At 45.5% G+C, this 23,553-nt stretch overlaps 3 protein-coding genes across 8 annotated transcripts in view; 2 read left to right on the top strand and 1 right to left on the bottom strand.

The window, feature by feature from the left end:
* zmat3 (zinc finger, matrin-type 3) overlaps positions 1 to 4,040 on the bottom strand; it is an 8,181-nt gene extending 4,141 nt beyond the window's left edge. The window contains exons 1-4 of the mRNA XM_029000043.1: positions 2,733 to 4,040; positions 557 to 834; positions 346 to 486; positions 86 to 255 (exon numbers count right to left, since the gene is read on the bottom strand). Coding sequence (XP_028855876.1) covers positions 86 to 255; positions 346 to 486; positions 557 to 834; positions 2,733 to 2,850 — 707 coding nt within the window. The 5' untranslated portion in view covers positions 2,851 to 4,040. The remainder of the gene's footprint in view (positions 1 to 85; positions 256 to 345; positions 487 to 556; positions 835 to 2,732) is intronic.
* pik3ca (phosphatidylinositol-4,5-bisphosphate 3-kinase, catalytic subunit alpha) lies at positions 3,444 to 16,958 on the top strand. The gene is made up of 22 exons (XM_029000042.1): positions 3,444 to 3,833; positions 4,568 to 4,658; positions 5,558 to 5,961; positions 6,146 to 6,355; positions 6,649 to 6,899; positions 7,163 to 7,408; positions 7,535 to 7,620; positions 7,710 to 7,815; positions 8,127 to 8,279; positions 8,416 to 8,550; positions 8,872 to 8,996; positions 9,089 to 9,170; positions 9,280 to 9,444; positions 9,542 to 9,645; positions 9,741 to 9,912; positions 11,261 to 11,367; positions 11,487 to 11,608; positions 11,692 to 11,770; positions 11,855 to 12,025; positions 12,121 to 12,238; positions 12,332 to 12,483; positions 13,619 to 16,958. The coding sequence occupies exons 3-22, from the start codon at positions 5,610 to 5,612 to the stop codon at positions 13,887 to 13,889; spliced, it is 3,207 nt and encodes a 1,068-aa protein (XP_028855875.1). The 5' UTR covers positions 3,444 to 3,833; positions 4,568 to 4,658; positions 5,558 to 5,609; the 3' UTR covers positions 13,890 to 16,958.
* Positions 16,959 to 17,384: 426 nt separating this feature from the next.
* On the top strand, positions 17,385 to 23,389 carry dnai4 (dynein axonemal intermediate chain 4). Of its 6 annotated transcripts, none has more exons than XM_029000710.1 (17): positions 17,390 to 17,516; positions 17,581 to 17,752; positions 17,819 to 18,000; positions 18,086 to 18,183; positions 18,270 to 18,426; positions 18,564 to 18,703; positions 18,779 to 19,000; positions 19,084 to 19,269; positions 19,512 to 19,654; positions 20,090 to 20,176; positions 20,367 to 20,518; positions 21,382 to 21,539; positions 21,736 to 21,827; positions 22,105 to 22,203; positions 22,293 to 22,519; positions 22,734 to 22,887; positions 23,122 to 23,389. In XM_029000710.1, exons 1-17 carry the CDS (start codon positions 17,467 to 17,469, stop codon positions 23,173 to 23,175), a joined length of 2,373 nt encoding a protein of 790 aa, XP_028856543.1. In that variant the 5' UTR covers positions 17,390 to 17,466; the 3' UTR covers positions 23,176 to 23,389. The 6 variants fall into 6 exon arrangements, with proteins under 6 accessions (XP_028856545.1, XP_028856543.1, XP_028856548.1 ...); XM_029000715.1 differs by having other exon boundaries at positions 19,473 to 19,654; XM_029000712.1 differs by having other exon boundaries at positions 17,385 to 17,516; positions 17,584 to 17,752; positions 18,564 to 19,000; positions 19,473 to 19,654.
* The last annotated feature ends 164 nt before the right edge of the window (positions 23,390 to 23,553 follow it).

The following is a 23,553-nucleotide window of genomic DNA, read 5'->3' as shown; positions in this document are numbered from 1 at the left end:
AGTCGCAAACGGGCCACCCTCCCTCTCACACAGCGAGCCCGGCATCGCTTCCCCGTCTCCGCGCTGCGCCTGTGGCGAGACTCACGGGAAGCTGGCGCTTTGCTGGGCCTCTGCCAGGCGCATTCTCTTGGCGTGGTTCTTGCCCTGGTAGTGTGCCTGGGCCACAGCAGGCGAGCTGAAGGAGGCGTCGCACAGTTTGCAGTAGTCGTTCTCCGTGGCCAGGATCACCCGGCTCGGCCCCCTGTAAGACGCCGGCTGGGAAAGGAGCGGACGCGAGAAGGTTTCACTTTACCCCCCCCCCCCCCCTCCGTGGGTACGGAACACGCACAGAATCCCGCTCCTCACCTGCTTGATCGTCACATTCTCTGTCGGTGGAGTGGAGGCAAGCTGCTGGGAGGCAGGTTCCGCTATCTCAGGTATTCTAATAGGGGGCGGCTGCTGGCTGCTGGCGTAGAAATTCCGTAGCTTCTTACTATGGTTTTTACCCTGCAAACCGGGCAAGATGTTATTTCTTCAATAGTGGTAACTAAAGGCATGGACACGGGGGCTTTGTTACCTGATAATGGGCTTGCGCTTGCTGGGCAGAGTTCAGAGTGACGTTGCACAACTTGCAGTAAAGCGGCTTGCAGAGCTCCTCCAGGGTGGCGTCCTGATCTGCGCCCCCCGTTTGACACTCCTCCTCAGGGGCCTTGGGGCTCTGGGTGGGCGGGGTAGGCATCTGGAGGTGGGCAGGGGGCTGAGTAGGAAGCGGGTTACAGAGGGAGTAGTGTGGCGGCTCAGGAGTCAGCATCGGTGGCGGTGGCCGCTGCTGGCACATCACAACCGACGCTGGGCCTGGATGGCAAAAGAAAATGGCGGAAATATTAAAGCGTTTTGGGTTTTTTTAACAAATTCGATGGCAAAGTGCAATCAAAGCCACATCTACAGTCGATGTACGGGGTGGTAGTAGCCTAGTGGGTAACACACTCGCCTATGAACCAGAAGACCCGGGTTCGAATCCCACTTACTACCATTGTGTCCCTGAGCAAGACACTTAACCCTAAATTGCTCCAGGGAGACTGTCCCTGTAATACTGATTGTAAGTCGCTCTGGATAAGGCCGTCTGATAAATGCTGTAAATGTAAATGTACAGTCGGCCAGTTCCTCAATCGGATTATACGGAGCGGAACGGGCACCAAGTATTTCGGTAGTTTTATTATTCGTGCACATTCTGCTGCACAGAAGGAAAACAAGAAGAGCACATGCTCTTTCTAAAAATAGTTTAGCTCTATCATTTTGTGTGCAGGGAAAGTCTAACCGCGGCCCCCGGGTGAAGACTCATCGCTCCTCGCCATTCCTGCACATTCCTCACGTATAACAAGGGTAAACGGGAAAAGCAATTCAATTAGGAAAGACTCCGGCCTGCCCGGTACTGTGGACATTTAGGGCGCACACGCGCGCGTGGCCTGAGCATCACACTACAAAGGCGTGGGTTTATGTGTAAGCCTCTGCTGTTCACAGCTTTGGCTGCGATGGAGACTCGACGCCCATGATTCAGTTCCCTAAAATAAGATCCTGAAGTCACAGGAGGGCATCATTTCCGGCTGCCGTTGGAATGATGACACGATAATGCGACTCGAAGGGAGGGGTGCCTGTATGAAATTTCTAATTCAGAGAAGCAGCATGAAAGAACAACAGCCTTAAGTCGTATGCACCACCTACGTTAGTGTGTAATAAAGATTCTGGGATTTCACGGCAAATCGATGAGGAAATTCTTGAAAGCAAAGTAATTGTCTCTGTTCCCTGTGGGATGTTACAAGGCCAAACTTACATCACTTGGTCATCAGAGAATACATCCTCAAAAATAGGCCTGGAGAGGACCTACATAGCCACCACTCAAGGTCAGAGTTGCAAGTTTTCACTTTTCCAGGGTGACGTTATCTTGCATTTTACATTAACAAAAGATGGTTTCAGCCCAAGCAGAGAAGGAAACTGAACAATTTTGTCATTGTACGGCCTGTCTCAGACACTACATGTCATGCAAATGCGGTCTTTTGGTCGGAAAAATATGTGTGTACTATGTCATGCTCTTGTTTATTTGCATCAATTATTGAGGGCACAGTGCTTAAATTACATGCATGCCTGATCTCAGCCCACGACTTGCATTAATCGCTGGACCGTCGGCATGTGCTGCTTTTCTTCACTGCATTTGTTTTTTTATCGCACCATGTGCAAAGTATGAGCTATTTCTGTGATAATTCTATTTGTCAATTTTCATCCCTACTCTTAAAAACAAGACATTTCGCCTTTTATCCATATGCTAAATTAAGCACACTGATCTGATGAACTGAACTGACGAAGCAAGAAAACGTCATTCATTATCATTCATTTCTTAAACATTTAGTTAATGTTGCAGTATGCATAAAAAAAAACCCTCGTTCTGTTCTGTATTAATTACTGTGGAATTCCAGACCAGTACCTAAATGGAAAACCCAAGATAAATTGATTAATGATGCTACCCTGACATCCCCATGAAGTCCATTAGCATGTGAGAGAGCTTGAAATTTCTATATTAATTTTAAGTTGACCAGCGTCTTTGGCAGGATCAGGGATCTTCACAGTTCCACTTATTCGCAGTTATTATAAAGGGAAGAACGTTGCACTGATGCCAAATGCATGCGCCGAAAACGACCAATCGATCTCGATTCCGCCAGCCTGCGGGAATCCTGCAGGACATCAGTCCGCCGCCTTACCTGCTGCGCGGGGGGGATAATGGCTGCCGATGCCGATGCCGATGCGGGCTGGAGGCTGCGAGCGGTAGCGGTCGGCGCCCGGACACGGCGCGTCTACGTGCTGCACGTTCATCGCCATCTTCGCCGCATCCTTCGGCGGGCTCCCCAACTTCTTCCAGCTCGGCGCGGTCGCCGGCCGCCGCTGCCAATCAGCGGAGGGCTTCGGCGAGACGCGACGATGGCCGCGGTCGAGGGTCACTTGCCATGCTCCGTCCGAAATTAAATAAAAAATAAAAATTAAAAAAAACTACGCGTTTCTGTATAACACGCAGGATAAAAGTGCATCAAGGCGCCAATACGTCGCCGAATGGAGTGTTGCGTCTGTTTCCCCTGTTCTTGGTACGGTCCACTCGCCTCCATAGAAAAGAGGACAATTTATAATTCATTATTTCTGCTGAATTGAGGCGTGCTCGTGCTTTATTCTGCCCAGGATGGCCACCCTGGCCGTACTTCGTTTCCAGAAACAAGGCTGGACTTTTTGATGAACGACTGATTCACAGTAGCGTCCACGAATGGGTCCGTGAAACATTCGAACCGCGTGGTTAAAACGACGGACGGCGCATCTTCATTAGACGTCCATCGCGACCCTTTGCGTCACCTTTAGCGAGGGGGGGCGAGTCGGTCGCACGGAAACTCCCGGAAACTCCCGAGCGCCTCGCGTCGAAATCTCGCGGTATCACGACCGAAAGGACCGCCGGGGCGCACTGACGCGCGGCGCAGACCTCTCCGCTCGGCGCCGCTAACCGAGCAGCTAGCCAGCTAGCCGCTCGCCTCTCGGGCCGGAGTTTCCTCGGAAGAAGCTGCTGTGGCGGCGGGACTCGCGGCGCGCCGGATGGGACCGCGGCGGCCACGCTCCCCGCGTCCACGGCGGTAACGTCTGACTAAAGCGTGCGCCTCCGACACGTCGGCGGGGCGTCCCGACGACTAATCGCCGCTGCTATGGAGAAGAAGCTGCGCCCGTCACGCCTGGGGTAGCGGCCCGCTGGAGCCGCGCACTGGAGTGGCGTGTGCGACGGGGAGCCGGCCGCCGGACCGCGCGGAGAGGAAGCGACGCCCGACGGGGTCTGTACCGGCGGCCGTCGCGGCGCGCTGGCTATGCGTGACCGACGGCGAGTGCGAGGCGGGGGAGGAAATGTATCTCCCCGGAACTAATTTAAGCCTTTATTTTTCCGGGCTAGCCGCTTAGCTCCGGCTAAGCTAGTCGATTAGCCGCCGCGGTCGTTTTAAGCGCCTGACGTCTGTTTAATGGCGACGGCGCGGTTATTAACGCACGGCCTGGCGGTTCGGGGGATCCGGGGAGCGACAGCGCTCCGCCTCGCTGGCATCTGGGTTTTCGGCGGAGCTGCAGGGCGGCGCTGGTGCTGGTTGCGCTGCAAACGTAAAGGAAATCCCAACCGATGTTTTCCACATTCGCGGCGCAGCGCGTCTGTGTTATTCGGCGTAGGTGTGTTTAATGGTACGATCGTTTTGGGTTTTTTTTTTTTTTTGGTTTTGTTAACCTGCGGTCGTTTCGGAGGAGTTCGGTTTAAGGCACTTCGTGGCATTAATGGGCTCGTCGTGCAGTGCGACATTTGACCCGAGTTGCTTTGTGGCGTAGAAACAACATCGAGAGGGACGATCCTGGCCGGTGACTCCCGGGAACTTTAATATCTCCCCTGTTGCACAGGGCAGCGCACGTAAAATCGCGACCGACCCGGAGACGTCTGTTCGCGCTGAGGATCGTCTTGTGTGTTTTTGTCTCGTGTTGTCGCCGCGCCCCGTCGGTGAAATGTCATGTTCCGATCTGTGCACCGCAGATGAGTGACGCGCCGAGCCGAGTGGGACGCTGTTGATGACCGGAACATGAGGGCGGCGTGGACTTCCAAGTAAACAGTGGATCGTGTCGAGGTATGACTGGAATCTTCTGATTAAATGTTCGCGTCGGAACCCAGATGTTTGTGTACCCCGTGTAAGTTTTCCAGGAATATTACTCAGCCGTCATGTTTTAATCCTCTGCTGTTTTTTTTGTCGTCGTATTTTATTTATATATATTTATTTTTATGCTACATATATTTATTTTTTGTGCACATATATTCGTCAGCTTAAAGCCATTGTTGTGATTTAATACCAGTTACACGTGGGGTTTGTAAAAATGAGCCCACAAATAATTTTCATTTAATGTGGCATCTCCAATTCATTTAATGTAGTCTCTACAATTCAATAGAAAAATAATACACTGGTTGCATAAGTGTACGCACCCTTATGCAACCTTTTGATTCAGTCTTCTTGGGTAGGAGTCCATCAACGTGGCACATTTGCCTGCTCGTCCTGGCAAAAGCAGCCTAATCTGTCAGATTGTGGTGGCATGTCACGTGCACAGCCCTCTTCAAGTCACCATGCAGATTTTCTATTGGATTTTCGGTTTCGAACAGATGCCCAAAGGGTTTGGGGCCAAAAATGACTGGCATTTGGAGCCGTTGGTTAAGGCCCGGCGGCACAGGGTGTTCTTTTGGTGATGCGGTGTTGTTTCTGTGCATGTGTGCACATTTATGTTAACTGTACCATGCACCTGCTTGTTTATGCATGTACAAGTGAGGGAGTGTGAGAGCTCGACTCACTCCTTCCGGGCAGCAGCACGCATTTTGGCTCGTTTGGGCAGAGGAATTTTGCTTTCTCTCTGAGATAAATTCTTGTCATTGCTTGGTGACTCACATCCTGAGTAGTAGTTCCTGGAACACTCATATGACTGGTACACGTGCGTGGTGCATGTTGTTTTGGTGGGTTCTGAACTGTCCTTGTGTTCTTAGGAGAAAAGGAAGTGCTTTCTGCGACATTTGGGAAGTGTGAAGATCTAAGAAAATGCCTCCCAGGCCATCCTCGGGCGAACTGTGGGGCATCCACCTGATGCCCCCGAAGATCCTGGTGGACTGTCTGCTGCCCAACGGCATGATCCTCACCCTGGAGTGCCTCCGCGAGGCCACGCTCATCACGATCAAGCACGATTTGTTCAAGGAGGCGCGGAAGTACCCCCTGCACCACCTGCTGCAGGAGGAGACCTCGTACATCTTCGTCAGTGTTACGCAGGAGGCCGAGCGCGAGGAGTTCTACGACGAGACGAGGCGACTCTGTGACCTCAGGCTTTTCCAGCCATTTTTAAAAGTCATTGAACCTGTGGGCAACAGGGAAGAGAAAATTCTAAACCGAGAAATAGGTATGGATCCCTCGGTTCTTGCTCTGTTGTTTTTCGCTGCCGAATTGTGCTGTGTCAGGATGAAGCAGAGACAGATGCCGCGAGGCAGGAACGCAAGGAAAACGTTATTTGTTTTGTGCCACGGTTCAGGCGGAAACGTGGGAAATGCTGAGAAGATTTGTTGTTTTTTTTTCCCCCCCTTCAGGTTTTGCAATTGGTATGCCTGTGTGTGAGTTTGATCTCATGAAAGATCCTGAGGTCCAGGATTTCCGAAGGAACATTCTTAATGTTTGCAAAGACTCTGTAGAACTGAGAGACGCCAATGGCCCTCACAGTCGAGCACTATATGTTTACCCTCCAAACGTGGAGTCATCCTCTGAGCTTCCAAAGCACATTTACCAGAAACTAGACAAAGGTGAGGAAACGCTTTATGAAGTCATTGTGTAATTTCATATTTTGATAAGATCAGATGTGTTGACTACAATAGTCATGCAGCACATGATTCATGTTTTCTGTGTTTATGCCCCTGGCATCAGCACACAAGCAAGCTGGATTCAGAATTACAATGTTATTTTTCCCTCTCAAATGTCTCTTTATACAATGATCATTTTTATCTACGTTGCATCACGAGCATTGTATAATCATCTACCAATCTATTATGGTGAACAAGGCCCTGATAGTATTTTTTTATTTTTTTTTTCCCAATAGGTCAAATCATTGTGGTCATTTGGGTGATCGTGTCCCCTAACAACGATAAGCAAAAGTACACGCTAAAGATCAACCATGACTGTGTCCCTGAGCAGGTGATTGCAGAGGCCATTAGGAAAAAGACTAGGAGCATGCTGCTTTCAGCCGAGCAGCTGAAAATGTGCGTGCAGGAGTACCAGGGCAAGTACATTCTCAAAGTGTGCGGTTGCGATGAGTACCTCCTGGAAAAGTATCCACTCAGTCAGTATAAAGTAAGTAGTTCCAAATTGTAATATTCCAAATATATTTCGGCGTGACTACTGATCCATAATTTGCTCATTAAAAATGTAGAAATGTATCTCATTTCTTTCTCAGCAAGAACTGCTTTGCTCAAACACGTATTCTCTGACTGAGAATACATGCATTTCATATTGCTGAACACATAGGGTGTGGAATATCGGAATATGGAATATCGGCACTTAATCCCATATGTTTTTGTGGTCTCCAAAACTTCATGGACTGTTGCTTGTTTCAGTATGTACGAAGTTGCATCATGTTGGGAAGGATGCCCAACCTCATGCTCATGGCAAAGGACAGCCTCTACTCTCAGCTACCCATGGACAACTTTACCATGCCCTCATATGCCCGCCGTATATCCACTGCCACACCTTACATGAATGGTGAGGCCTCCACAAAATCCCTGTGGACCATCAACAGCACCCTGAGGATACGCGTACTTTGTGCCACGTACGTCAATGTGAACATTAGGGACATTGACAAGGTATGCAGTGCAAAGACAACTATGAGTAATTACTTAATTTTTATGATTCTTTTTTTTTTTTTTCTTTACGTTCTCTCAAAAGCAGTGTACTTTGAATCACAAAGGCCCACGTTGTTGTCTTTGTAGATTTACGTTCGAACTGGCATCTACCATGGTGGTGAGCAGATGTGTGACAATGTCAATACACAACGTGTACCATGTTCTAACCCAAGGTATGATCTATCAGTTGGGTATTGGCAGTAATTCAATGCACAGAAATGATAATAATATACCGGTCTGGTGCTGTTTTCCCTGCCCACAGGTGGAATGAGTGGCTTACCTATGACATGTACATTCCTGACATTCCCAGGGCGGCTCGTCTCTGCCTGTCCATCTGCTCAGTCAAGGGAAGGAAGGGGGCAAAAGAGGTGACCACTCATTCTGGAGGAAATTATGCCCTTAATACACTAGATGAAAGGTTAAAAGAAAGTACAAAACAAAAGATAGGATGAGTCATGTTTTTTTTTATGTTTGAAGATAATGTTAGGGTACCAAGAAAAACAATTTCTGTAATTCAAAGAATTACTATTGACTATAAATTATTACTCAAATGTTTTTAATAATTTCTTGGTCCATATTGCAGACATAAAGGAAAAACAAAGATTAAAACGTCCTTAAACGAACTATTCCACCCCATAAGAAGCCATTTCTAAGTGCTTTGAATTTGTGTGTTGTACAGGAGCATTGTCCACTTGCTTGGGGAAATGTCAACCTGTTTGACTACACAGACACACTGGTCTCAGGCAAAATGGCCCTTAACCTGTGGCCTGTGCCACATGGCCTGGAGGACCTTCTCAACCCCATTGGAGTCACAGGTTCTAATCCAAATAAAGTACGTCCACTGCAAAGCAAGCAATGTGTTTAAATTGTAGTTTTGATTGATAATATATTAATATTTGTCTCTCAAATCATATTCATTATGCAGTGTAACTGTGTTTACTGTAAGTTATATAAATATATTCTTCAAGGAAACACCATGCCTGGAGCTGGAGTTTGACTATTTCAGCAGCCCAGTGAAATTCCCAGACATGGCTACTGTAGAGGATCATGCTAATTGGATCATAGCTAGAGAGATGGGGTACAATTACTGTCAATCTGGCCAGGTAAGCTTATTATCTGAAAGCATATTAATGTTCATCCTACACTGAATCATTTTCTCTCTTGTTGTCGGTGTCTTACTCTGTTAGGTTTTCATTTTAATAGACAATTAAAAGTCTTTTCTCTAGTAGCCACCTTATTTGCAGTGAGGTAATGTAGACAAATGCTGCCAAAAAATGAGATTAAAAACCATGCGTGTTCAGTGGTCCATTATCCGACAGTGACATATTAATTGATATTTTGGCTAAAATATGATGATACAACACGAAATATGAACATGTAATGCACTTTATCTTCACTGAGCTATTATTTATCTATTATGACAGAGTAACAGATTAGTGCGTGACCTGGTTATGACTGAAGGGGAGATTGAGCAGCTCAGGCAGGTAGGCAACAGAGACCCGCTTTCTGAGATCACTGAGCAGGAGAAGGACTTTCTGTGGAGGCACAGGTACTCCATCTACCAACATCAGCCGGTCATCTTGTAGATTACAGCAAAAACCTGCCCAGCACTGATTCATTGGTTTTGCCCTCCCCCCCTAGGCATTATTGTGTGAATATGCCAGAAATCTTGCCCAAAATTCTGCTTGCAGTGAAGTGGAACTCACGAGATGAAGTTGCACAGGTACTATGTGTGATACAGCCAGCAGCGTCCATCAGACTAACCATCTGACCATTCACCTACACGTTTTACTCATCTGACATTAGAAGAGTTTGTGTACTGTTTTTGGCAGATGTACTGTCTTCTGAAAGACTGGCCAGCAATAAAACCAGAGCAAGCCATGGAGCTTCTGGACTGTAACTATCCTGATCCGATGATCCGAGACTTTGCTGTTCGGTGCCTTGAAAAGTACCTGACTGATGACAAACTGTCTCAGTACCTCATTCAGCTAGTCCAGGTATCAACTTCACAACTACATCAACATGTTTCTGCAGAAATACAACGTCAGGCAATTTCATAGTAGTTAAATCATGAATTCTCAATTCTCCTGTCAGGTTTTGAAGTATGAGCAGTATCTGGACAACCCTCTTGTGCGATTTCTGTTAAAGAAAGCTCTAACCAACCAGAGGATAGGACACTTTTTTTTCTGGCACTTAAAGTGAGCTAAACTGCTTAATATTTGTTTTCTGTTTTATTTTTCCCTTTTTTGACAGTGTTACTTTATTTTATACCACTGTTTCTGGGACATTTCAGGTCAGAGATGCACAATAAAACTGTGAGCCAGCGCTTTGGCCTGCTGCTGGAGTCCTACTGCCGGGCCTGCGGGATGTACCTGAAGCACCTGAGCCGGCAGGTGGAGGCCATGGAGAAGCTCATCAACCTCACTGACATCCTGAAGCAGGAGAAGAAGGATGAAACTCAGAAGGTGCTGATTTTTTTTTTTTTTTTTTTTTCTGCTCACAAATTTAGGTTCATTCTTATGATTCCCTAGTAAATGTAAGTAAAATAATGTTAATTTAACAGCATTTAAATGAAACATTAAGGCATTAACAGAACAGCTGATTTGTCAACATCCCTGGAGAGTTCTGAACCCCCCAGACTCATTGGTACGCCACATATTGGTACCAAAAAAGTGCTCTATTGGTTTAAATGGTTACCTGAACAAAGGGATACACTTGTTCTATTCTCCTTAACAATCCAGCAATTAGTCAATAATGAAAAACTATCGGCTTATCGTTTAACACTTAAAACCTTTGCCGATGTTCACTAGGTGGCACATACTTATTACGTGATGGGTAGAGGCTGTATTTTTATTCCTTCGTACTACTAAATATAAAGAAACAGATCAAATCATTAAACACGTCAAATACACAAAATGCTCATATCTCAAACATTTTATTCCAGTGTGATCATAAAGTACAAAAGGATGACTGCTTGGGTGCAGTCGTTTGCAGTGTAGGAGATGTCTCCTCGACACTCTGCGTTGCTGATTGTGTAAATGTGTAAAGCCTTTCATGTTTGTCTATGTATGCATATGGTGCTGGCCCGACCCGTCTGTCAAATATTAAAAGTCTTCAAGCTCAGTCGACTCAAGTCGCTGTTTAAGTACAATTAAAGTGCTAGTGTTATGCACTGCATTCGCTAGCTAACATGGGTCATGCTAGCACTGCAGGAGGTCGTCCAGTCCAGAGAATGCTGAGTAGCTTTACAATAAAGCCTCTGACTGATAAGAAAAACAGCAGATCGTCTATGTGATAACTTCATCAAACGCCCTTGTGTGTGTGTGTGTGTGTGTGTGTGTGTGTGTGTGTGTGTGTGTGTGTGTGTGTGTGTGTGTGTGTGTGTGTTCAATATTATTGTGAGTCCCAAGACGGTAAACCAGGATAGCTGGTCCTGTCCTCAAGTCTGAACTTGCTATGTACAGAAAGATTGGTTGTTTGCGTTCTGTGCCTGCTTTTGTTACTGTATTAATGAAAGTCTACCCGTCACTTTAGTTAAGGCTTGACATGCTGTCTGCTGACATCTGGGTGCTAAAATGAGGCTCTGACAAAAAGAATAGTTGAATTTAATGTTTCAGAACTAGAAATGTAGCCCAGCATTGTCCGTTTTAGACTGTGAGTACACGATGAGTCGGTTTCCCCCTTTATGGATTTAAGTTTTTAGTCTAGGACTTTGCTTAATCCATGAACAGGAAACTGACGCAATGAGCAATTTATAAATTATAGCAATTTGAGTGTAGATTCTTTTGAATAATGCCATTTTTATTCTGCCAGGTGCAAATGAAGTTCCTGGTGGAGCAGATGAGGAGACCAGATTACATGGACGCCCTTCAGAACTTCACTTCCCCACTCAACCCAGCACATCAACTCGGGAATCTACGGTCTGTTAATACCCATATGGTCAAAAGACTAAATGAAAAAAGTTACAGTATATTACTACAGAATAGTTATTATAACTCCTTTTTTAAATCACGTGTGAAAAAATTCTTGTCATTCACAGTTTTGAGGAATGCCGAATCATGTCATCAGCCAAGAGGCCGCTGTGGCTCAACTGGGAAAACCCAGACATCATGTCAGAGTCTCTCTTTCAGAATAATGAAATCATCTTTAAAAATGGAGACGGTCAGCTTCCTCACATTTCAGTGCAGATATAATGCCCTTCAATATATAGAGGAATTATTTGTTTAAAAATCTTTCTCTTTTAGACTTGCGACAAGACATGCTAACACTTCAGATTATAAGAATAATGGAGAACATTTGGCAGAACCAAGGCTTAGACCTGAGGTATTATTTGTGTTACTCTCTGGAATGGTACAATATTGTCTGAGATAAAGCATTTTTAAAACATCTGCCCCCCCTTTGTTTTAGAATGCTTCCCTATGGATGTCTTTCCATCGGAGACTGTGTTGGTTTGATTGAGGTAGTCCGCAGCTCACACACAATCATGCAGATCCAGTGTAAAGGAGGCCTCAAGGGGGCGCTGCAGTTCAACAGCTCAACACTACATCAGTGGCTGAAGGATAAGAACAAGGGCGAGATGTGAGATGAGATTTGTCTGTTGCTTTTTACACGACTCGTAGTGTACTTCAGTGTCACGAAACTCTTGATCTCTTCTGTTTCCAACATCCTTGTAGGTACGACATGGCCATTGACCTGTTTACTCGATCCTGTGCAGGATATTGTGTTGCCACATTCATCTTAGGGATTGGTGACCGGCATAATAGTAACATCATGGTGAAGGATGATGGGCAGGTGAGCCCAGTGTTTGAACTAATTGGAAGGAATTCTGTTACAATATATTATGTCTTTTAACATTATGACTTACTATAAATATTTGGTCTGAAGCTGTTTCATATAGATTTTGGTCATTTCTTGGATCACAAGAAGAAGAAGTTTGGCTACAAACGGGAAAGGGTGCCATTTGTCTTAACGCAAGACTTCTTAATCGTCATAAGCAAAGGAACACAAGAATGCACTAAAACGAGAGAGTTTGAGAGGTTGGTATGAATTGTTTTGAGCGTGAACGGAGCGTTCCCATTGGCAGACCATCAGCAAAGCAGTCACAGAGAGTGAGAAAGGAGTGGGAGAGACAATGGAGCCTTTTGTTTTCTTACAGGGTTTCCCTACTTGTGTCTCCCCAGATTTTCTCACTCTGACAATAGCTTGACAGTGCAGCCTGCCAAGCTCCCCCAGACAAATCTCCGTTTTAAGATCTACTAAAACGAGGGCTAAAATTAACCTGGTCATCAAGGCAGAATCAAATAAAAGGCCCAGTTCGCTCCCTGCCATGATTAGAGATCTGTAGAACAGACGAGGGCTTGTGTTTTACTATGTAATTAGCTTTAATTTTTCTGTCTGTACATCTGTCTGCAGAGGGGAAGGAAACTAGACTCATGAGTGTATCCCAGTTTCTAACAACATGCTTTGGTTAGGCCTTTAAACATGTTCCAAGCCCCTCATTCTCCCTACTAAAACCATCTTTACAGATCCGGTTCCTTATCCCAAAGACTGCTTTCTGGTAGCTTCTTTCCTTTGACATATCAGAAGTAAGCTTAAGACCCACCTTGTAAGACACCAGGCTCCAAATATGATTGAAGAGGGGTATTAGATTTAGTTATAAAGTTCGGTTTGTTCTGAGATGTGCCGTTTTTTTTTTTTTGTTTTTTTTTTTTTAACGAGTAAATGGTGTAAGGGTGCCATCTGGTGGACCCAGAATTGACTACAGTGCCCTTAACCCTTGGTTTGGCACTGTGTGGAAGAGTGAGTTTCTGAACTGGGGATGTAATTGGGGGTTAATGATGAATTATCCCGACCTGGATCTAGCTTGAGTTTAGAATGTTCTAAATATTAGAAAGAAAACGTTAGCATGTGCAGAAGGATAGTGCCCGGTGGCGTTGCCAAGTTTGTAAAGATATAATAAGTTAAGAAGGAACCTGACCTGCGTAGCAAGTCTTAGCAGGAGGAATAAAATTGTCAAAGTGACAGTTCAAGCTTAAAGATATCTGGCCATTTGCTAAAGTCACGTGTCCAATAACGAAAAGACAAGCAAGTTGACCGGAACAGAGCAATTGTTGTAACCCATCAGCCTGTTTTGTTTGATTGCAAGAACCTACCATTTTTGTCTGTTTTTAGGTTTCAGGAGATGTGCTACAAGGCTTACCTGGCCATTCGACAGCACGCCAACCTGTTCATCAACCTGTTCTCCATGATGCTGGGCTCAGGAATGCCAGAACTGCAGTCCTTCGATGACATTGCCTACATCCGCAAGACCCTGGCATTGGACAAGACTGAGCAGGAGGCATTGGACTATTTTATGAAGCAGATGAATGATGCTCACCATGGCGGCTGGACCACCAAGATGGACTGGATCTTCCACACCATCCGGCACCACGCCCAGAACTGAGAAAGGTGGGCATCGGATGGGAGCGGGTGGAGAATGAAAAGACAGACATCCAGCCCGGACACACTGCCGCCCTAAAAGCCTCAGCTGACTGGCAGCGGCACACCCAAACCTCATGAAACTAAGGGTGATGCTACAACCAGCCCACAAAGCACTAAACAGTCCAGTGCGACCTTCTTTGCGTTTCCTCTCATTCATTTTTCTTTTATGCATATTTAAATGAATCCCATCCTTGATCAAAATGGTTGACGATGTCACTAATTAATGTCATTTCATTTTTCCTCAGTTGTTGCTAATTTTTACTAGGTTTTGTTTTGTTGGTTGCCTTTTTGTAAACTCAAGGACGAGAAAAAAAAAAAAAAAAAAAACAGAAGAGGGAAAACTCTTTCCGCCTCTTTCCGTTTCAGGAGCTTCGGAGGTTTAAACGTCTTCCTCAGACTTAATGCCTTTGAAATATGCACGGAACTTTAGAACTCCCAAGCAAAACAGGGTATGAATTTGTCACATGCGGTCTGCAAACCTGTCTGTCGTCTTATCTTCGAATGAAGAGAAGGATGCGGCTGCTTCGGAGTTGGCTGTTGAGCAGCATGGCACAGTTGCGACACCTTGAGCGGCACTAATCCTTCGCCATACACCAAGCTCCAGAAAGAGATTTTTTTTTTTTTTTCCTCTCTTCCCCTCTCCTCCCCCCCTCTAATAGTTTTGCTCGTATGGTTCATGTGAAAAGGGCCCAAAAGAGCTTTGAAGAATGTGTAAGTAGATAACCTCGCAGTGTAGGTTTAAAAGAGAAAAAAAAGCCTTAAGTGTAAGTCGATGTGCAATGAGTGCTTGGTTCTCCTCCACTGTGTCTCAGATGCTGGAGGAAAGGCGAGTATGGAAAGATGCTGCTTGGTTACTTTTTTTTTTTTTTTATTTACACTTGAACCAATTTCTGGGTCAAAATTAATGTTCATTTTCCCTTTTTATTCATTTTCATCAACACTTAACTACTAAATGGGCAACATTTACCTGAGAATGTTATGGTGCTAAAAGAGAATTTATAAAAGAGTTACTATCGGAGAGATGCTGATTGGGGTATAGGAAACCGTGAAATATGGGCTGCGCTGTTTGTATATGTCCCATGTATTACACTACACTACATAGGATCTAAATAGCTGTACATATTTAGCTTCCAATGATGCTCACACCCTTCCTCTCCATGGAACAGAAAGGAATGGAAAGTGGCAATATGGCTTATGTTTAGCTTTTTATGGCAGGAAACAAGATTGCTCTCTTAATGTACCAGTATAGTTCTGGTAGAATTCGCTTCCAAAGACACAAGATTCTACCTGCCCCAGCCGTACCTCAGAACTTGTGTATGTAGGGTCACACGGTGAATTAGATGTTGAGATTATGTGGCAAACCTCCAGGTCGTGCTCATAACCTGGACTTCATCAATGGAAAATTGTTAGCACTTGTTTCAAATAACTTCTGCTGATCTGTGATTTTAATTATTTTTTTTCCCCCTCTTGTCTATCTAAGCCAAAGTCAAATTGAACTCTCAGCACATTACACTTGTCTGTTTTTCTAAGGGTATTTCCTCTGTTACCATTAAGGAACTCCACCATTCCAGTGCTTGAGCAGTATTTCCTTTACAGAGAGACTGTAGACCGGATGTGTACAGCTAGTGTAAGGAGCTAGTGTAGACTGACCCAGAAAAATACAACACCAGATCATGTCTGACTTGTTTCTGAGAAAAGAAAAAAAATAATTCCTTTGTTAAAAACACTATAGCACTCAACTGTATTAGAATTTGAATAGAAGACTTGAGCAAAGTATCTCCAGTTTGTGAAACGTGCGCTATTCCAGACTTCTTATGCATTCATGTGCGGAGCATGAGGATTCAGATGTTGAAGTGGTTCTTATATGCAGTAGCCCAATGAACAGGTGTACACAATTGGACAGTAAATGGCATATGAAGGTGGTTTTTGCACTTTGTTTAAAAAAAAAAAAAAAGTTTTCAATTTTTCCCCCTTCAAACGCCTTTTGGTTTGAACGGACTGAAGGTTTTTTTTGTTTTTTTTTCCTCTTGCATGTTTTGTAGGCGATATAGCCAATTGTACTCCTTTCCTATCTGAAATGGATCAGATGCATTAGAAACTAGAAGTGGTAAAGAGCCTTATGTTAACCTTCCTGAAGCCATTAATTGCATGGTTCTCCTCACCGTTCTCAAAGTTTGTCTGTACAGGATACAGATTGTTCTGGGCTGGACCCACTAAAAGCCCATTCATAATGTCTATGTAATTGTGTGGTAAATGGTTTTTAAACCTTTTTTTGTTTAGTTTGTTCACTCAAAAGAACAGCAACGGATGAATACACTAAGATGCTGGGCTTGTAGCATCTTCTCTATGACAAAAGTTTCATACTTAAGTTTCAAATGTTTTACTTGAAGCTCATCACTCAGAACCACCTTTGTATGTGATAAACAAAGCTGATGTTGCCACGTGGTGTAGCACTGAAGGTTCGCTTGCATAGGTGATTGCATACCGATTGTGAATGTTTCAATCTCTTATGGCTGTCAGTCTCACCGCAGGTCCTGGGTGGTGGCTTAGGCCATATATATATTTTTTTTATGCTAAATTGGGGTGGGGGTATTTGGGTCATGCTTGAAAGCAAGGTCAAAAGGTTTCTATTCTATACTGGTATGTTTTCAGCGGTTACAAATCTTTACCTTCTGAGCAGTACTTATAATTTTTTTTTGCCATTATGAATTATATTTTCATATTATTAATATTACTACTTCTACTACAATCACCATCACTAGTATAAATATGTAATGGGCCGAATACATCCATCCTGCATGATGTTGAAATAAGGAAAGCCCAGTTATTTTGGTTCATTTAAAGTATAGATATTTGACCCAAGACTGCACTCTGTAGTAACCCTCTTTTACATCGTCACTGGTTATCGAACTGCATTTTCATTTATAAACTCTTTCATCGTGCACCTTGGTTAAACTTGCTTTGTACCCCGTCTGTTTCCAGTATTTGAAGTGTTATGTGACTATGTACAAATTAAACATATTTCAAGAGAGTTTCGTGTTTGTCAGCCACTCTGTACTGTTCCAGCCTTGGCAGTTCAGTGACATTGAAGATGCCCAAGGGAACCATTAGGTACAATAGAACATTGTTAATTAGTGGGAGATTATTTAAAAAATGTAGGTAAAATTGGGTGTGGATGATGGGGTTTGTACGTCCTGGGGCAGTGGTGGCCTAGTTCGAATCCCGGTCCACTGAGGTGCCACTGAGCAAATCTCCAGACACTGCTCCCCAGGCGCCTGTCATGGCCCCCCATTGATCACTAAGGGTGATGGTTAAATGCGGAGGACACATTTCGTTGTCACCGTGTGCTGCGCTGCAGTGTTTTACAATGACAATCACTCCTGAGACTGCCCTCCACCACGGTGCTTGTAAACGTGCGCGATGACGCTGAGCTCCGCTGACCAATCGGGTTATAGTAGGCGGGGCTTGTTACCATGGCTGCTGTAAACCGCGCTCATGCCGCTTTTTACATGCACTTTGGTCTAAGGTAAGGTGAGGAAATGTCGTATACAGCTGCAAAAACGAGGAAAACCACGTTAAGAGCACCCGCGTAAGTTTAAATTCACTCTCTGTAATTATCCTGCCGCATATCGTGCTAACGCGCTGTGGTCCAGCAGAGGCGGCGCCGGCGGCGTGATGACGTCAGGCGTACTCCGAGTCAACCGAAGCACAACCACGAAGACGAGGAGCGTTTATGCGTCGGCGAGCCGAAAAAGCTTCAGCCTGGCCGCCGACAGCAAGGTCCTGCTGAAGAGCTCCACGCAGGCCGCCAAGCACGCCGTGCAGGTAGGGCAGCCCGGGTTCGGCGGCCGTGGCGGGCTCGGCCGCTGACGGGTGATCCGCTTCTCGCAGGTGCTCGACGAGACCGGCAAGGATGTGGCGCCGCGGCCCCTGTACCAGCCGGACCCGGGCACGGCGGCCCCCAAGCAGGGCAAAATATTCACGCCCAACGACACGACTGGCGGCAACGTGTCGGATTTCTTCACCACGGGCTTCCTGACAAGCAACGCGAGCTTCGGGGACCTTTTCACCAGGTCCAGCCACATAACAGCAGCACCCACACCACGTGACAGCCAGGGTGCCACTGTCCCAAATAAGCCACATGTCTCCTCACCCCAGATCTATCTTGGGGAGCTCCGTCTTCAGCCGCTCCATCGCAGAATCGGATGAAATTGAAGATGCCTCCTCTAAACGGGACAGATTCATGTGCATCACAGGTGAGGACCAGCGTCAGAGATTTCATTCAAACTCGCTATTCATTCCGAAAGGTGTCCATCGGTGTGATGTGCGTTCGCCTTGATAGATGTCCGGGTCAGGAAGGACGACGTGAAAGAACCGATGAGGAAGGACATGCTGGATCAGGTAGTTCGCCTTTATCTGACAGAAACGGAAACCCTCTGGCTGCTGGACGTGCCTCCCAACTTCGTCTCTGTGGATTCCGAGGAGGCCGAGACTGTGCGGTAAATCACACCAGGAACAATCCATTTTATTCATTCCCCTACACCTTTTAAAACCACGTTCGTGACCTTTTATCGGTCAGTCTTGAGCAAAGCTTTGGATCAAAAAGCTGCATTTCCTCCTTTCCTCTGGTGGCTAGGGAAAGGAATCGTGCCTACCAAGAGTTGTGCAAAAACAGACCGGGAAATGACAAGTACACGGACCGCGCGATGCAGACGCTGAGCGGCGCACCCAAAACCAAAGAGGTGCAGAGTGAGCGGGTCGGCATGGTGGATGCAGGTGATGGGACGATCGCACGCCCCCCCATTAATAACGGCAGCCCCGCGTTTACAATGGCCCTGACTTTTATAACAGCGACCATGGCGACCACCTGGGACATTTATGACTCGTCCTGCAACAGCGTCGGGGCGGGTGAAGCTGCGCCGACTCCATCGGCGACCAAATCCGACCTTGAGAAAGTAGAGTCGCCCAGAGCCGCCGAGGGAGGCGGGTCTCCAGCCAGCGCCGCCAGCCACAGCACCACGAGTAATACTTCATTACTTCTTCAAAACCTCCCGCCTCTGTCCGAGCGACCAGGTGTTGGCAGGCCTGCAGGGTCCAAGTTGGGAGTCTTTGCGCCACGAATTTCCTGAGACTTACAGACCATGCTCTCTTTTCAGCCAGTGCCTCCTGTTCCACGATTGAGATGGAGGTCACGACCGTGCCGGCAATAGATGAACCCAACCCCGAGCTGATTCTGCTGTCCGACAAGTTCAAGATGGATCTGCTGGTGATGGAGCGGGCGGTGTTGGCGAATATTTTCCAGCCAAAGCTTGCTGCTTATCGGCATCTTCCCGTGTTGAAAGGTATAATTCTCTGGTTTGATATGTGGTCTCAAGCATTAGTAGTTAAATGGCTCTGTTCTTTCAAACATGGCAAAAGAGCCCCTCAACATCATCCAAGTCCTGCTTTTACTGTGGTAAACGTTTTCTAGCTTCAGGGGGACTTAACCTCAATCTGAAGAACCGTGATATCTGTACCTATAAAATGTCATTACATGCTCGTGGAGACTGCTGGACGAGTGTCACAGCTGCTGACTGTTGTCCAGACCCTGACGTTCAGCAGCTCCAGCTAGCGGACGAGGTGAAGACGGAGTCGCTGAGCCCATTTCTCGAGTGTCTGTGGACCTTCAGGTGTGACATCACAGCAGGTCGTAACATCAGCTGTATGGCCTGGAACAAGAAGAATCCGGTACCTTGTTCTCTTCTTCTGCCTTTTTGACTCTCGTTCATATTCGTGATAAAACGTTTGACATTTAAGTCTCCAAAGTGACTAGCCTTGATTTAAAATTGCCTGTAGACGAGCGGTTAGATTGGGGTTTTCGCCTCTCCTGTTCGTTCATTCTTTGGGGCAGTGGTGGCCTGGCGGGTAAGGAAATGGACCCGTTGCAATGGACAAGGTTGCAGGTTCGAATCCTGAAACGCCAAAGTTCATTCATTTTTTATGACAACAATTGTCAACAAAGATCTAAGCCTGTAGTGCTTCATAGGAAAGCACAGTTAATTATACAGCATGCAAATATTATAGTGCACAATTTCACATTTACATGTTCATTAGATTGTGTTTAAACCCCATGTGGTCTTGTTTTCATGCTGTGTAATACACTTTGTTGTGCTGTTCCTCTAGGACCTTCTGGCTGTGGGATATGGACCGTTAGATTCCAACGATAAGAAACCAGCTCTGGTCTGCTGCTGGTCCATTAAGAATCCTGTGGTATTGTCCATGCTCATCTCTTAACCTTCCATATGGCCATGTAGATAACCTACAGAAAAATTGTAAACAATACACCATCTGCAACTGAAGCCACGCGCTTAAATATTTAATATGGGACTACACTTTATCCCTCGAAATTAATATGAGGAAGTGAGGATGAAAATAAGTAAATTCTGCTGCTTGTGTGCAGTGGCCTGAGAGGATCCTCCATTGCCAAAGTGACGTCACCGCCCTTGATTTCTGTGCCAGTAGCCCCAGTCAGCTGGCAGTAGGCATGTGCGATGGTACCATTGCCGTCTATGACATGAAGAGCGCCGAGGCGACTCACGTATCCGACAGCAGGTGGGGCTGTAGGCAGACTTCGCAAAGCATTCACTCTCATGCTCATGTGTTCAGATGAAACTATTCATTCATAAACGACGTTGTTTCATTGAAGCTTAATTCTACCGCATAGGGTTCTAATATTTTCTCATATGAGATGCTTTATTTACTACTACAATGAAGAATTGTTGAAAGTAGATTAGTTAATTTTGTTTATTGTTTTAACAATATATCATTCTTATGGTATATGTATATATATACCCCTCACACTGCTCTCCGGGTGTAGTGTGTCCCTGTCATGGCTGCCCACTGCTCACCAATGGTGATGGTTAAAAGCAGAGGTCACATTTTTTTGTGTCACCGTGTGCTGTGCTGTGTATCACAATGACAATCGCTTCACTTTCAGATTTCCTTCCAGTTATTTATTGCTATTGGAATATTATCTCACTTGTGTAGAGAATAAAACAGGACATGAAGTAAATTGGGGGGGGAAACCCAAATGTGAAACATAGGAAATGAGTCCGGATGAGAGGCTGACACTGATACATAGAGTCACTCACAAAAAGGAACATCGAGTGAGCTTTTATGACCGAGAGGTGTTTTCCATACCCCCAACAGACGTGACCCTGTTCCAATAAAATTTTACCCACCAGGAAAAGGACCATCGGTAATGGAAACAGTTCTGCCTTTGTCCCGTTTTCTCATGACCTGCTGAACTTCAAATTTACAGTACAAACACAGTGCGATTTACCAAAATATTTTGCCAGTAAAATTAATAATGTCCCCGCAAGGACCAGATTCTAACAAGAACCCATGTGGTCCAGTGTCCTTCTTAAACATTAGCTGATGATTATTCATCTTTACTAATCTCTCATTACCCACAGTAATTCTCCTCACAAACACACCGGGCCAGTATGGGAACTGAAGTGGATTAACCAAGAGAAGGGACCTTCCGGGGACGACCGAGGAGAGACCCTCGTCTCAGCGTCCTCCGATGGACGAATCACCAAGTGGTCTTTACAGAAGGGGCTGGAGTGCGTTGGTACGTGTGTACACTGCCACTGTTCCAGCTGCTTGAATAGATACACAATTTCTTATATATTGTAAAAAATGAAATGTGTGGTAGATTCAAGGCAGAATTTAAGCAATATATTTACTTTTGTGCATGTTGGTGAAAATCATGTCCAGTGAATGTAATATTTAGAATGCATACGTAAAGCATGTTTACTTCCAACCAGATTTAATGAAACTGAAGAAGACGAAGGCCAGGGGAGAGTTTTCGCTCATTTCCCGCCAGGTGCCGGGTCTGAGCTTCGATTTCCACCCTTCGGTGAGTACTGCGTCTCATTCCCATGAATGTGGATGACTTGGTGAGTTCTGTGTTTGTTTGTATTGGGTTCTCTGCTCCAAGATACAAGTGAGCTTGTATCTGTCCTTAACCCAGGGTCAGCATATTGGCTTACTTAGTACTTATTGTAGTTAAGCTTTTTTTTCCAGAATTGAATCACATGACATTCTGAATAAAATGGCATCTCTGATCCACTTTCCTTTGCTTAAATAACAGTGACCAGATCCCATACATATTATCTGAATTTACTGTCCCTTAGGACTCAAGCATCTACCTGGCTGCTACAGAGGAGGGCAACATCCACAAGTGCTCTTGTTTTTACAGCGAGCAGTTCCAGGAGACCTATGGGGGACACAATGTATGTTTATTTAATCACTTTCTTTATAAAATGGTACCATGCATGCATTCTGTGCACCATGAATCAACTAACTGAGTATGTCCTTACAGGGTCCTGTGTACAAGGTCACATGGTCCCCCTTTAGCCCAGATGTGTTTCTGAGCTGCTCCTCTGACTGGACCATCCAGCTGTGGCGGCAGGACCTGATGACACCCGTGCTCGGCTTCACCTCCACACAGAGTGCGGTGCATGACATCATGTGGTCCCCAAAGTGGCCTACCGTGTTCGGGGCCGTTAAGGAGAGGAGGGTAGAGATATGGGACCTTAGAGCAAGCATGTGAGCGTCTTCTTTTTCTGGGGGTTCCTTTGTCTCTGCCTCTGAACAGTTGGAGTGAAATGGACAGTGAATGGATTGAATGAAGTACACCAGAGAAAACGAACTTTTACACTTCATATCGGTTCAGACCAATTAGAACAGTTGCTGCTTTGTCATGCTGCTCAGTTTAAGGTGTGAAAGTGAAATTGTCCTGTCCCTCTATTCTCTTTCCTAGCTTGGATCCTACCATTGTGAACGAAGCCAAACCGGGGGTGACACTCACAAGGTTGTTGTTTGCCACACAGACAGACTGTGTCCTGGTGGGGGACAGCGATGGGGGAGTGAGCGTCTATCGGCTGAAAAGCCTGACTATGGACGAGGGAGCTGAGGTGTGTGATGTTAAACCTACCTGGATATTGCGCTTCAAGCGGAGTCTGTTGCGCCGCGTAGCATACATCCTGGCATTTCTTGGTAAAGCATGTTTGCAACGAATTTTCTAGCTGATGCTCTCAGCATTAACGAGGTCACATGACCACAATTTCCCCCTTGCTTTGCTCGTGGTGAGGGGCAATTACACGTTTTCTCCAGCCATCTCCTGACTGTCTGGTGTTCTTCCTTTTCAGCACGTGAAAGCGTTGCAGGATGTCATTGTGTCCACTCTGGCCAGTCAGCTCTGAGAAGAACAGGCGAGGCCCGTTCAAGTCGAGCCTGCTCCTGCCCTGGCTGGCCAGGTTATCAGTCGTACTGTAAATTCATTTTTGTTCATCAGACAGAGTGATTCCACCCTCAGAGAAAAATTCAATGAAACCAGTCACTGTCCACAAATAGCTTTGTATGAAAAACAACAAAAGAAGACATCATTGTTGAATAAATTGATTGCTTTTGTATCTACCATGCATCCTGTTTCATTTATATTTTTTATATATATATTTCCGACACCCTTATCCAGAGTGACTTACAATCAGTAGTTACAGGTAAAAAATGTTAACTTATGTCCTTCATATCTAATTGTCGATAAAAGAATCACTGTGGCCAATGAAAATTTATTTTGTTTG

The sequence above is a fragment of the Denticeps clupeoides genome, chromosome 13 (assembly GCF_900700375.1).
Source record: "Denticeps clupeoides chromosome 13, fDenClu1.1, whole genome shotgun sequence".
Taxonomy (NCBI): domain Eukaryota; kingdom Metazoa; phylum Chordata; class Actinopteri; order Clupeiformes; family Denticipitidae; genus Denticeps; species Denticeps clupeoides.
This window is presented reverse-complemented; position numbering and strand designations above follow the sequence as displayed.

Excerpts from the sequence above, each read along its gene's own strand:
- dnai4 (XM_029000711.1), top strand. The coding sequence starts at position 17,467 with ATGTCGTATACAGCTGCAAAAACGAGGAAAACCACGTTAAGAGCACCC. Across the intron at positions 17,753-17,818 it reads CCGCCAAGCACGCCGTGCAG|GTGCTCGACGAGACCGGCAA; the intron begins GTAGGGCAGCCC and ends CGCTTCTCGCAG. Across the intron at positions 20,177-20,366 it reads GGTCCATTAAGAATCCTGTG|TGGCCTGAGAGGATCCTCCA; the intron begins GTATTGTCCATG and ends GCTTGTGTGCAG.
- pik3ca (XM_029000042.1), top strand. The coding sequence starts at position 5,610 with ATGCCTCCCAGGCCATCCTCGGGCGAACTGTGGGGCATCCACCTGATG. Across the intron at positions 7,409-7,534 it reads ACATTAGGGACATTGACAAG|ATTTACGTTCGAACTGGCAT; the intron begins GTATGCAGTGCA and ends TTGTCTTTGTAG. Across the intron at positions 12,239-12,331 it reads TGGTGAAGGATGATGGGCAG|CTGTTTCATATAGATTTTGG; the intron begins GTGAGCCCAGTG and ends TTTGGTCTGAAG.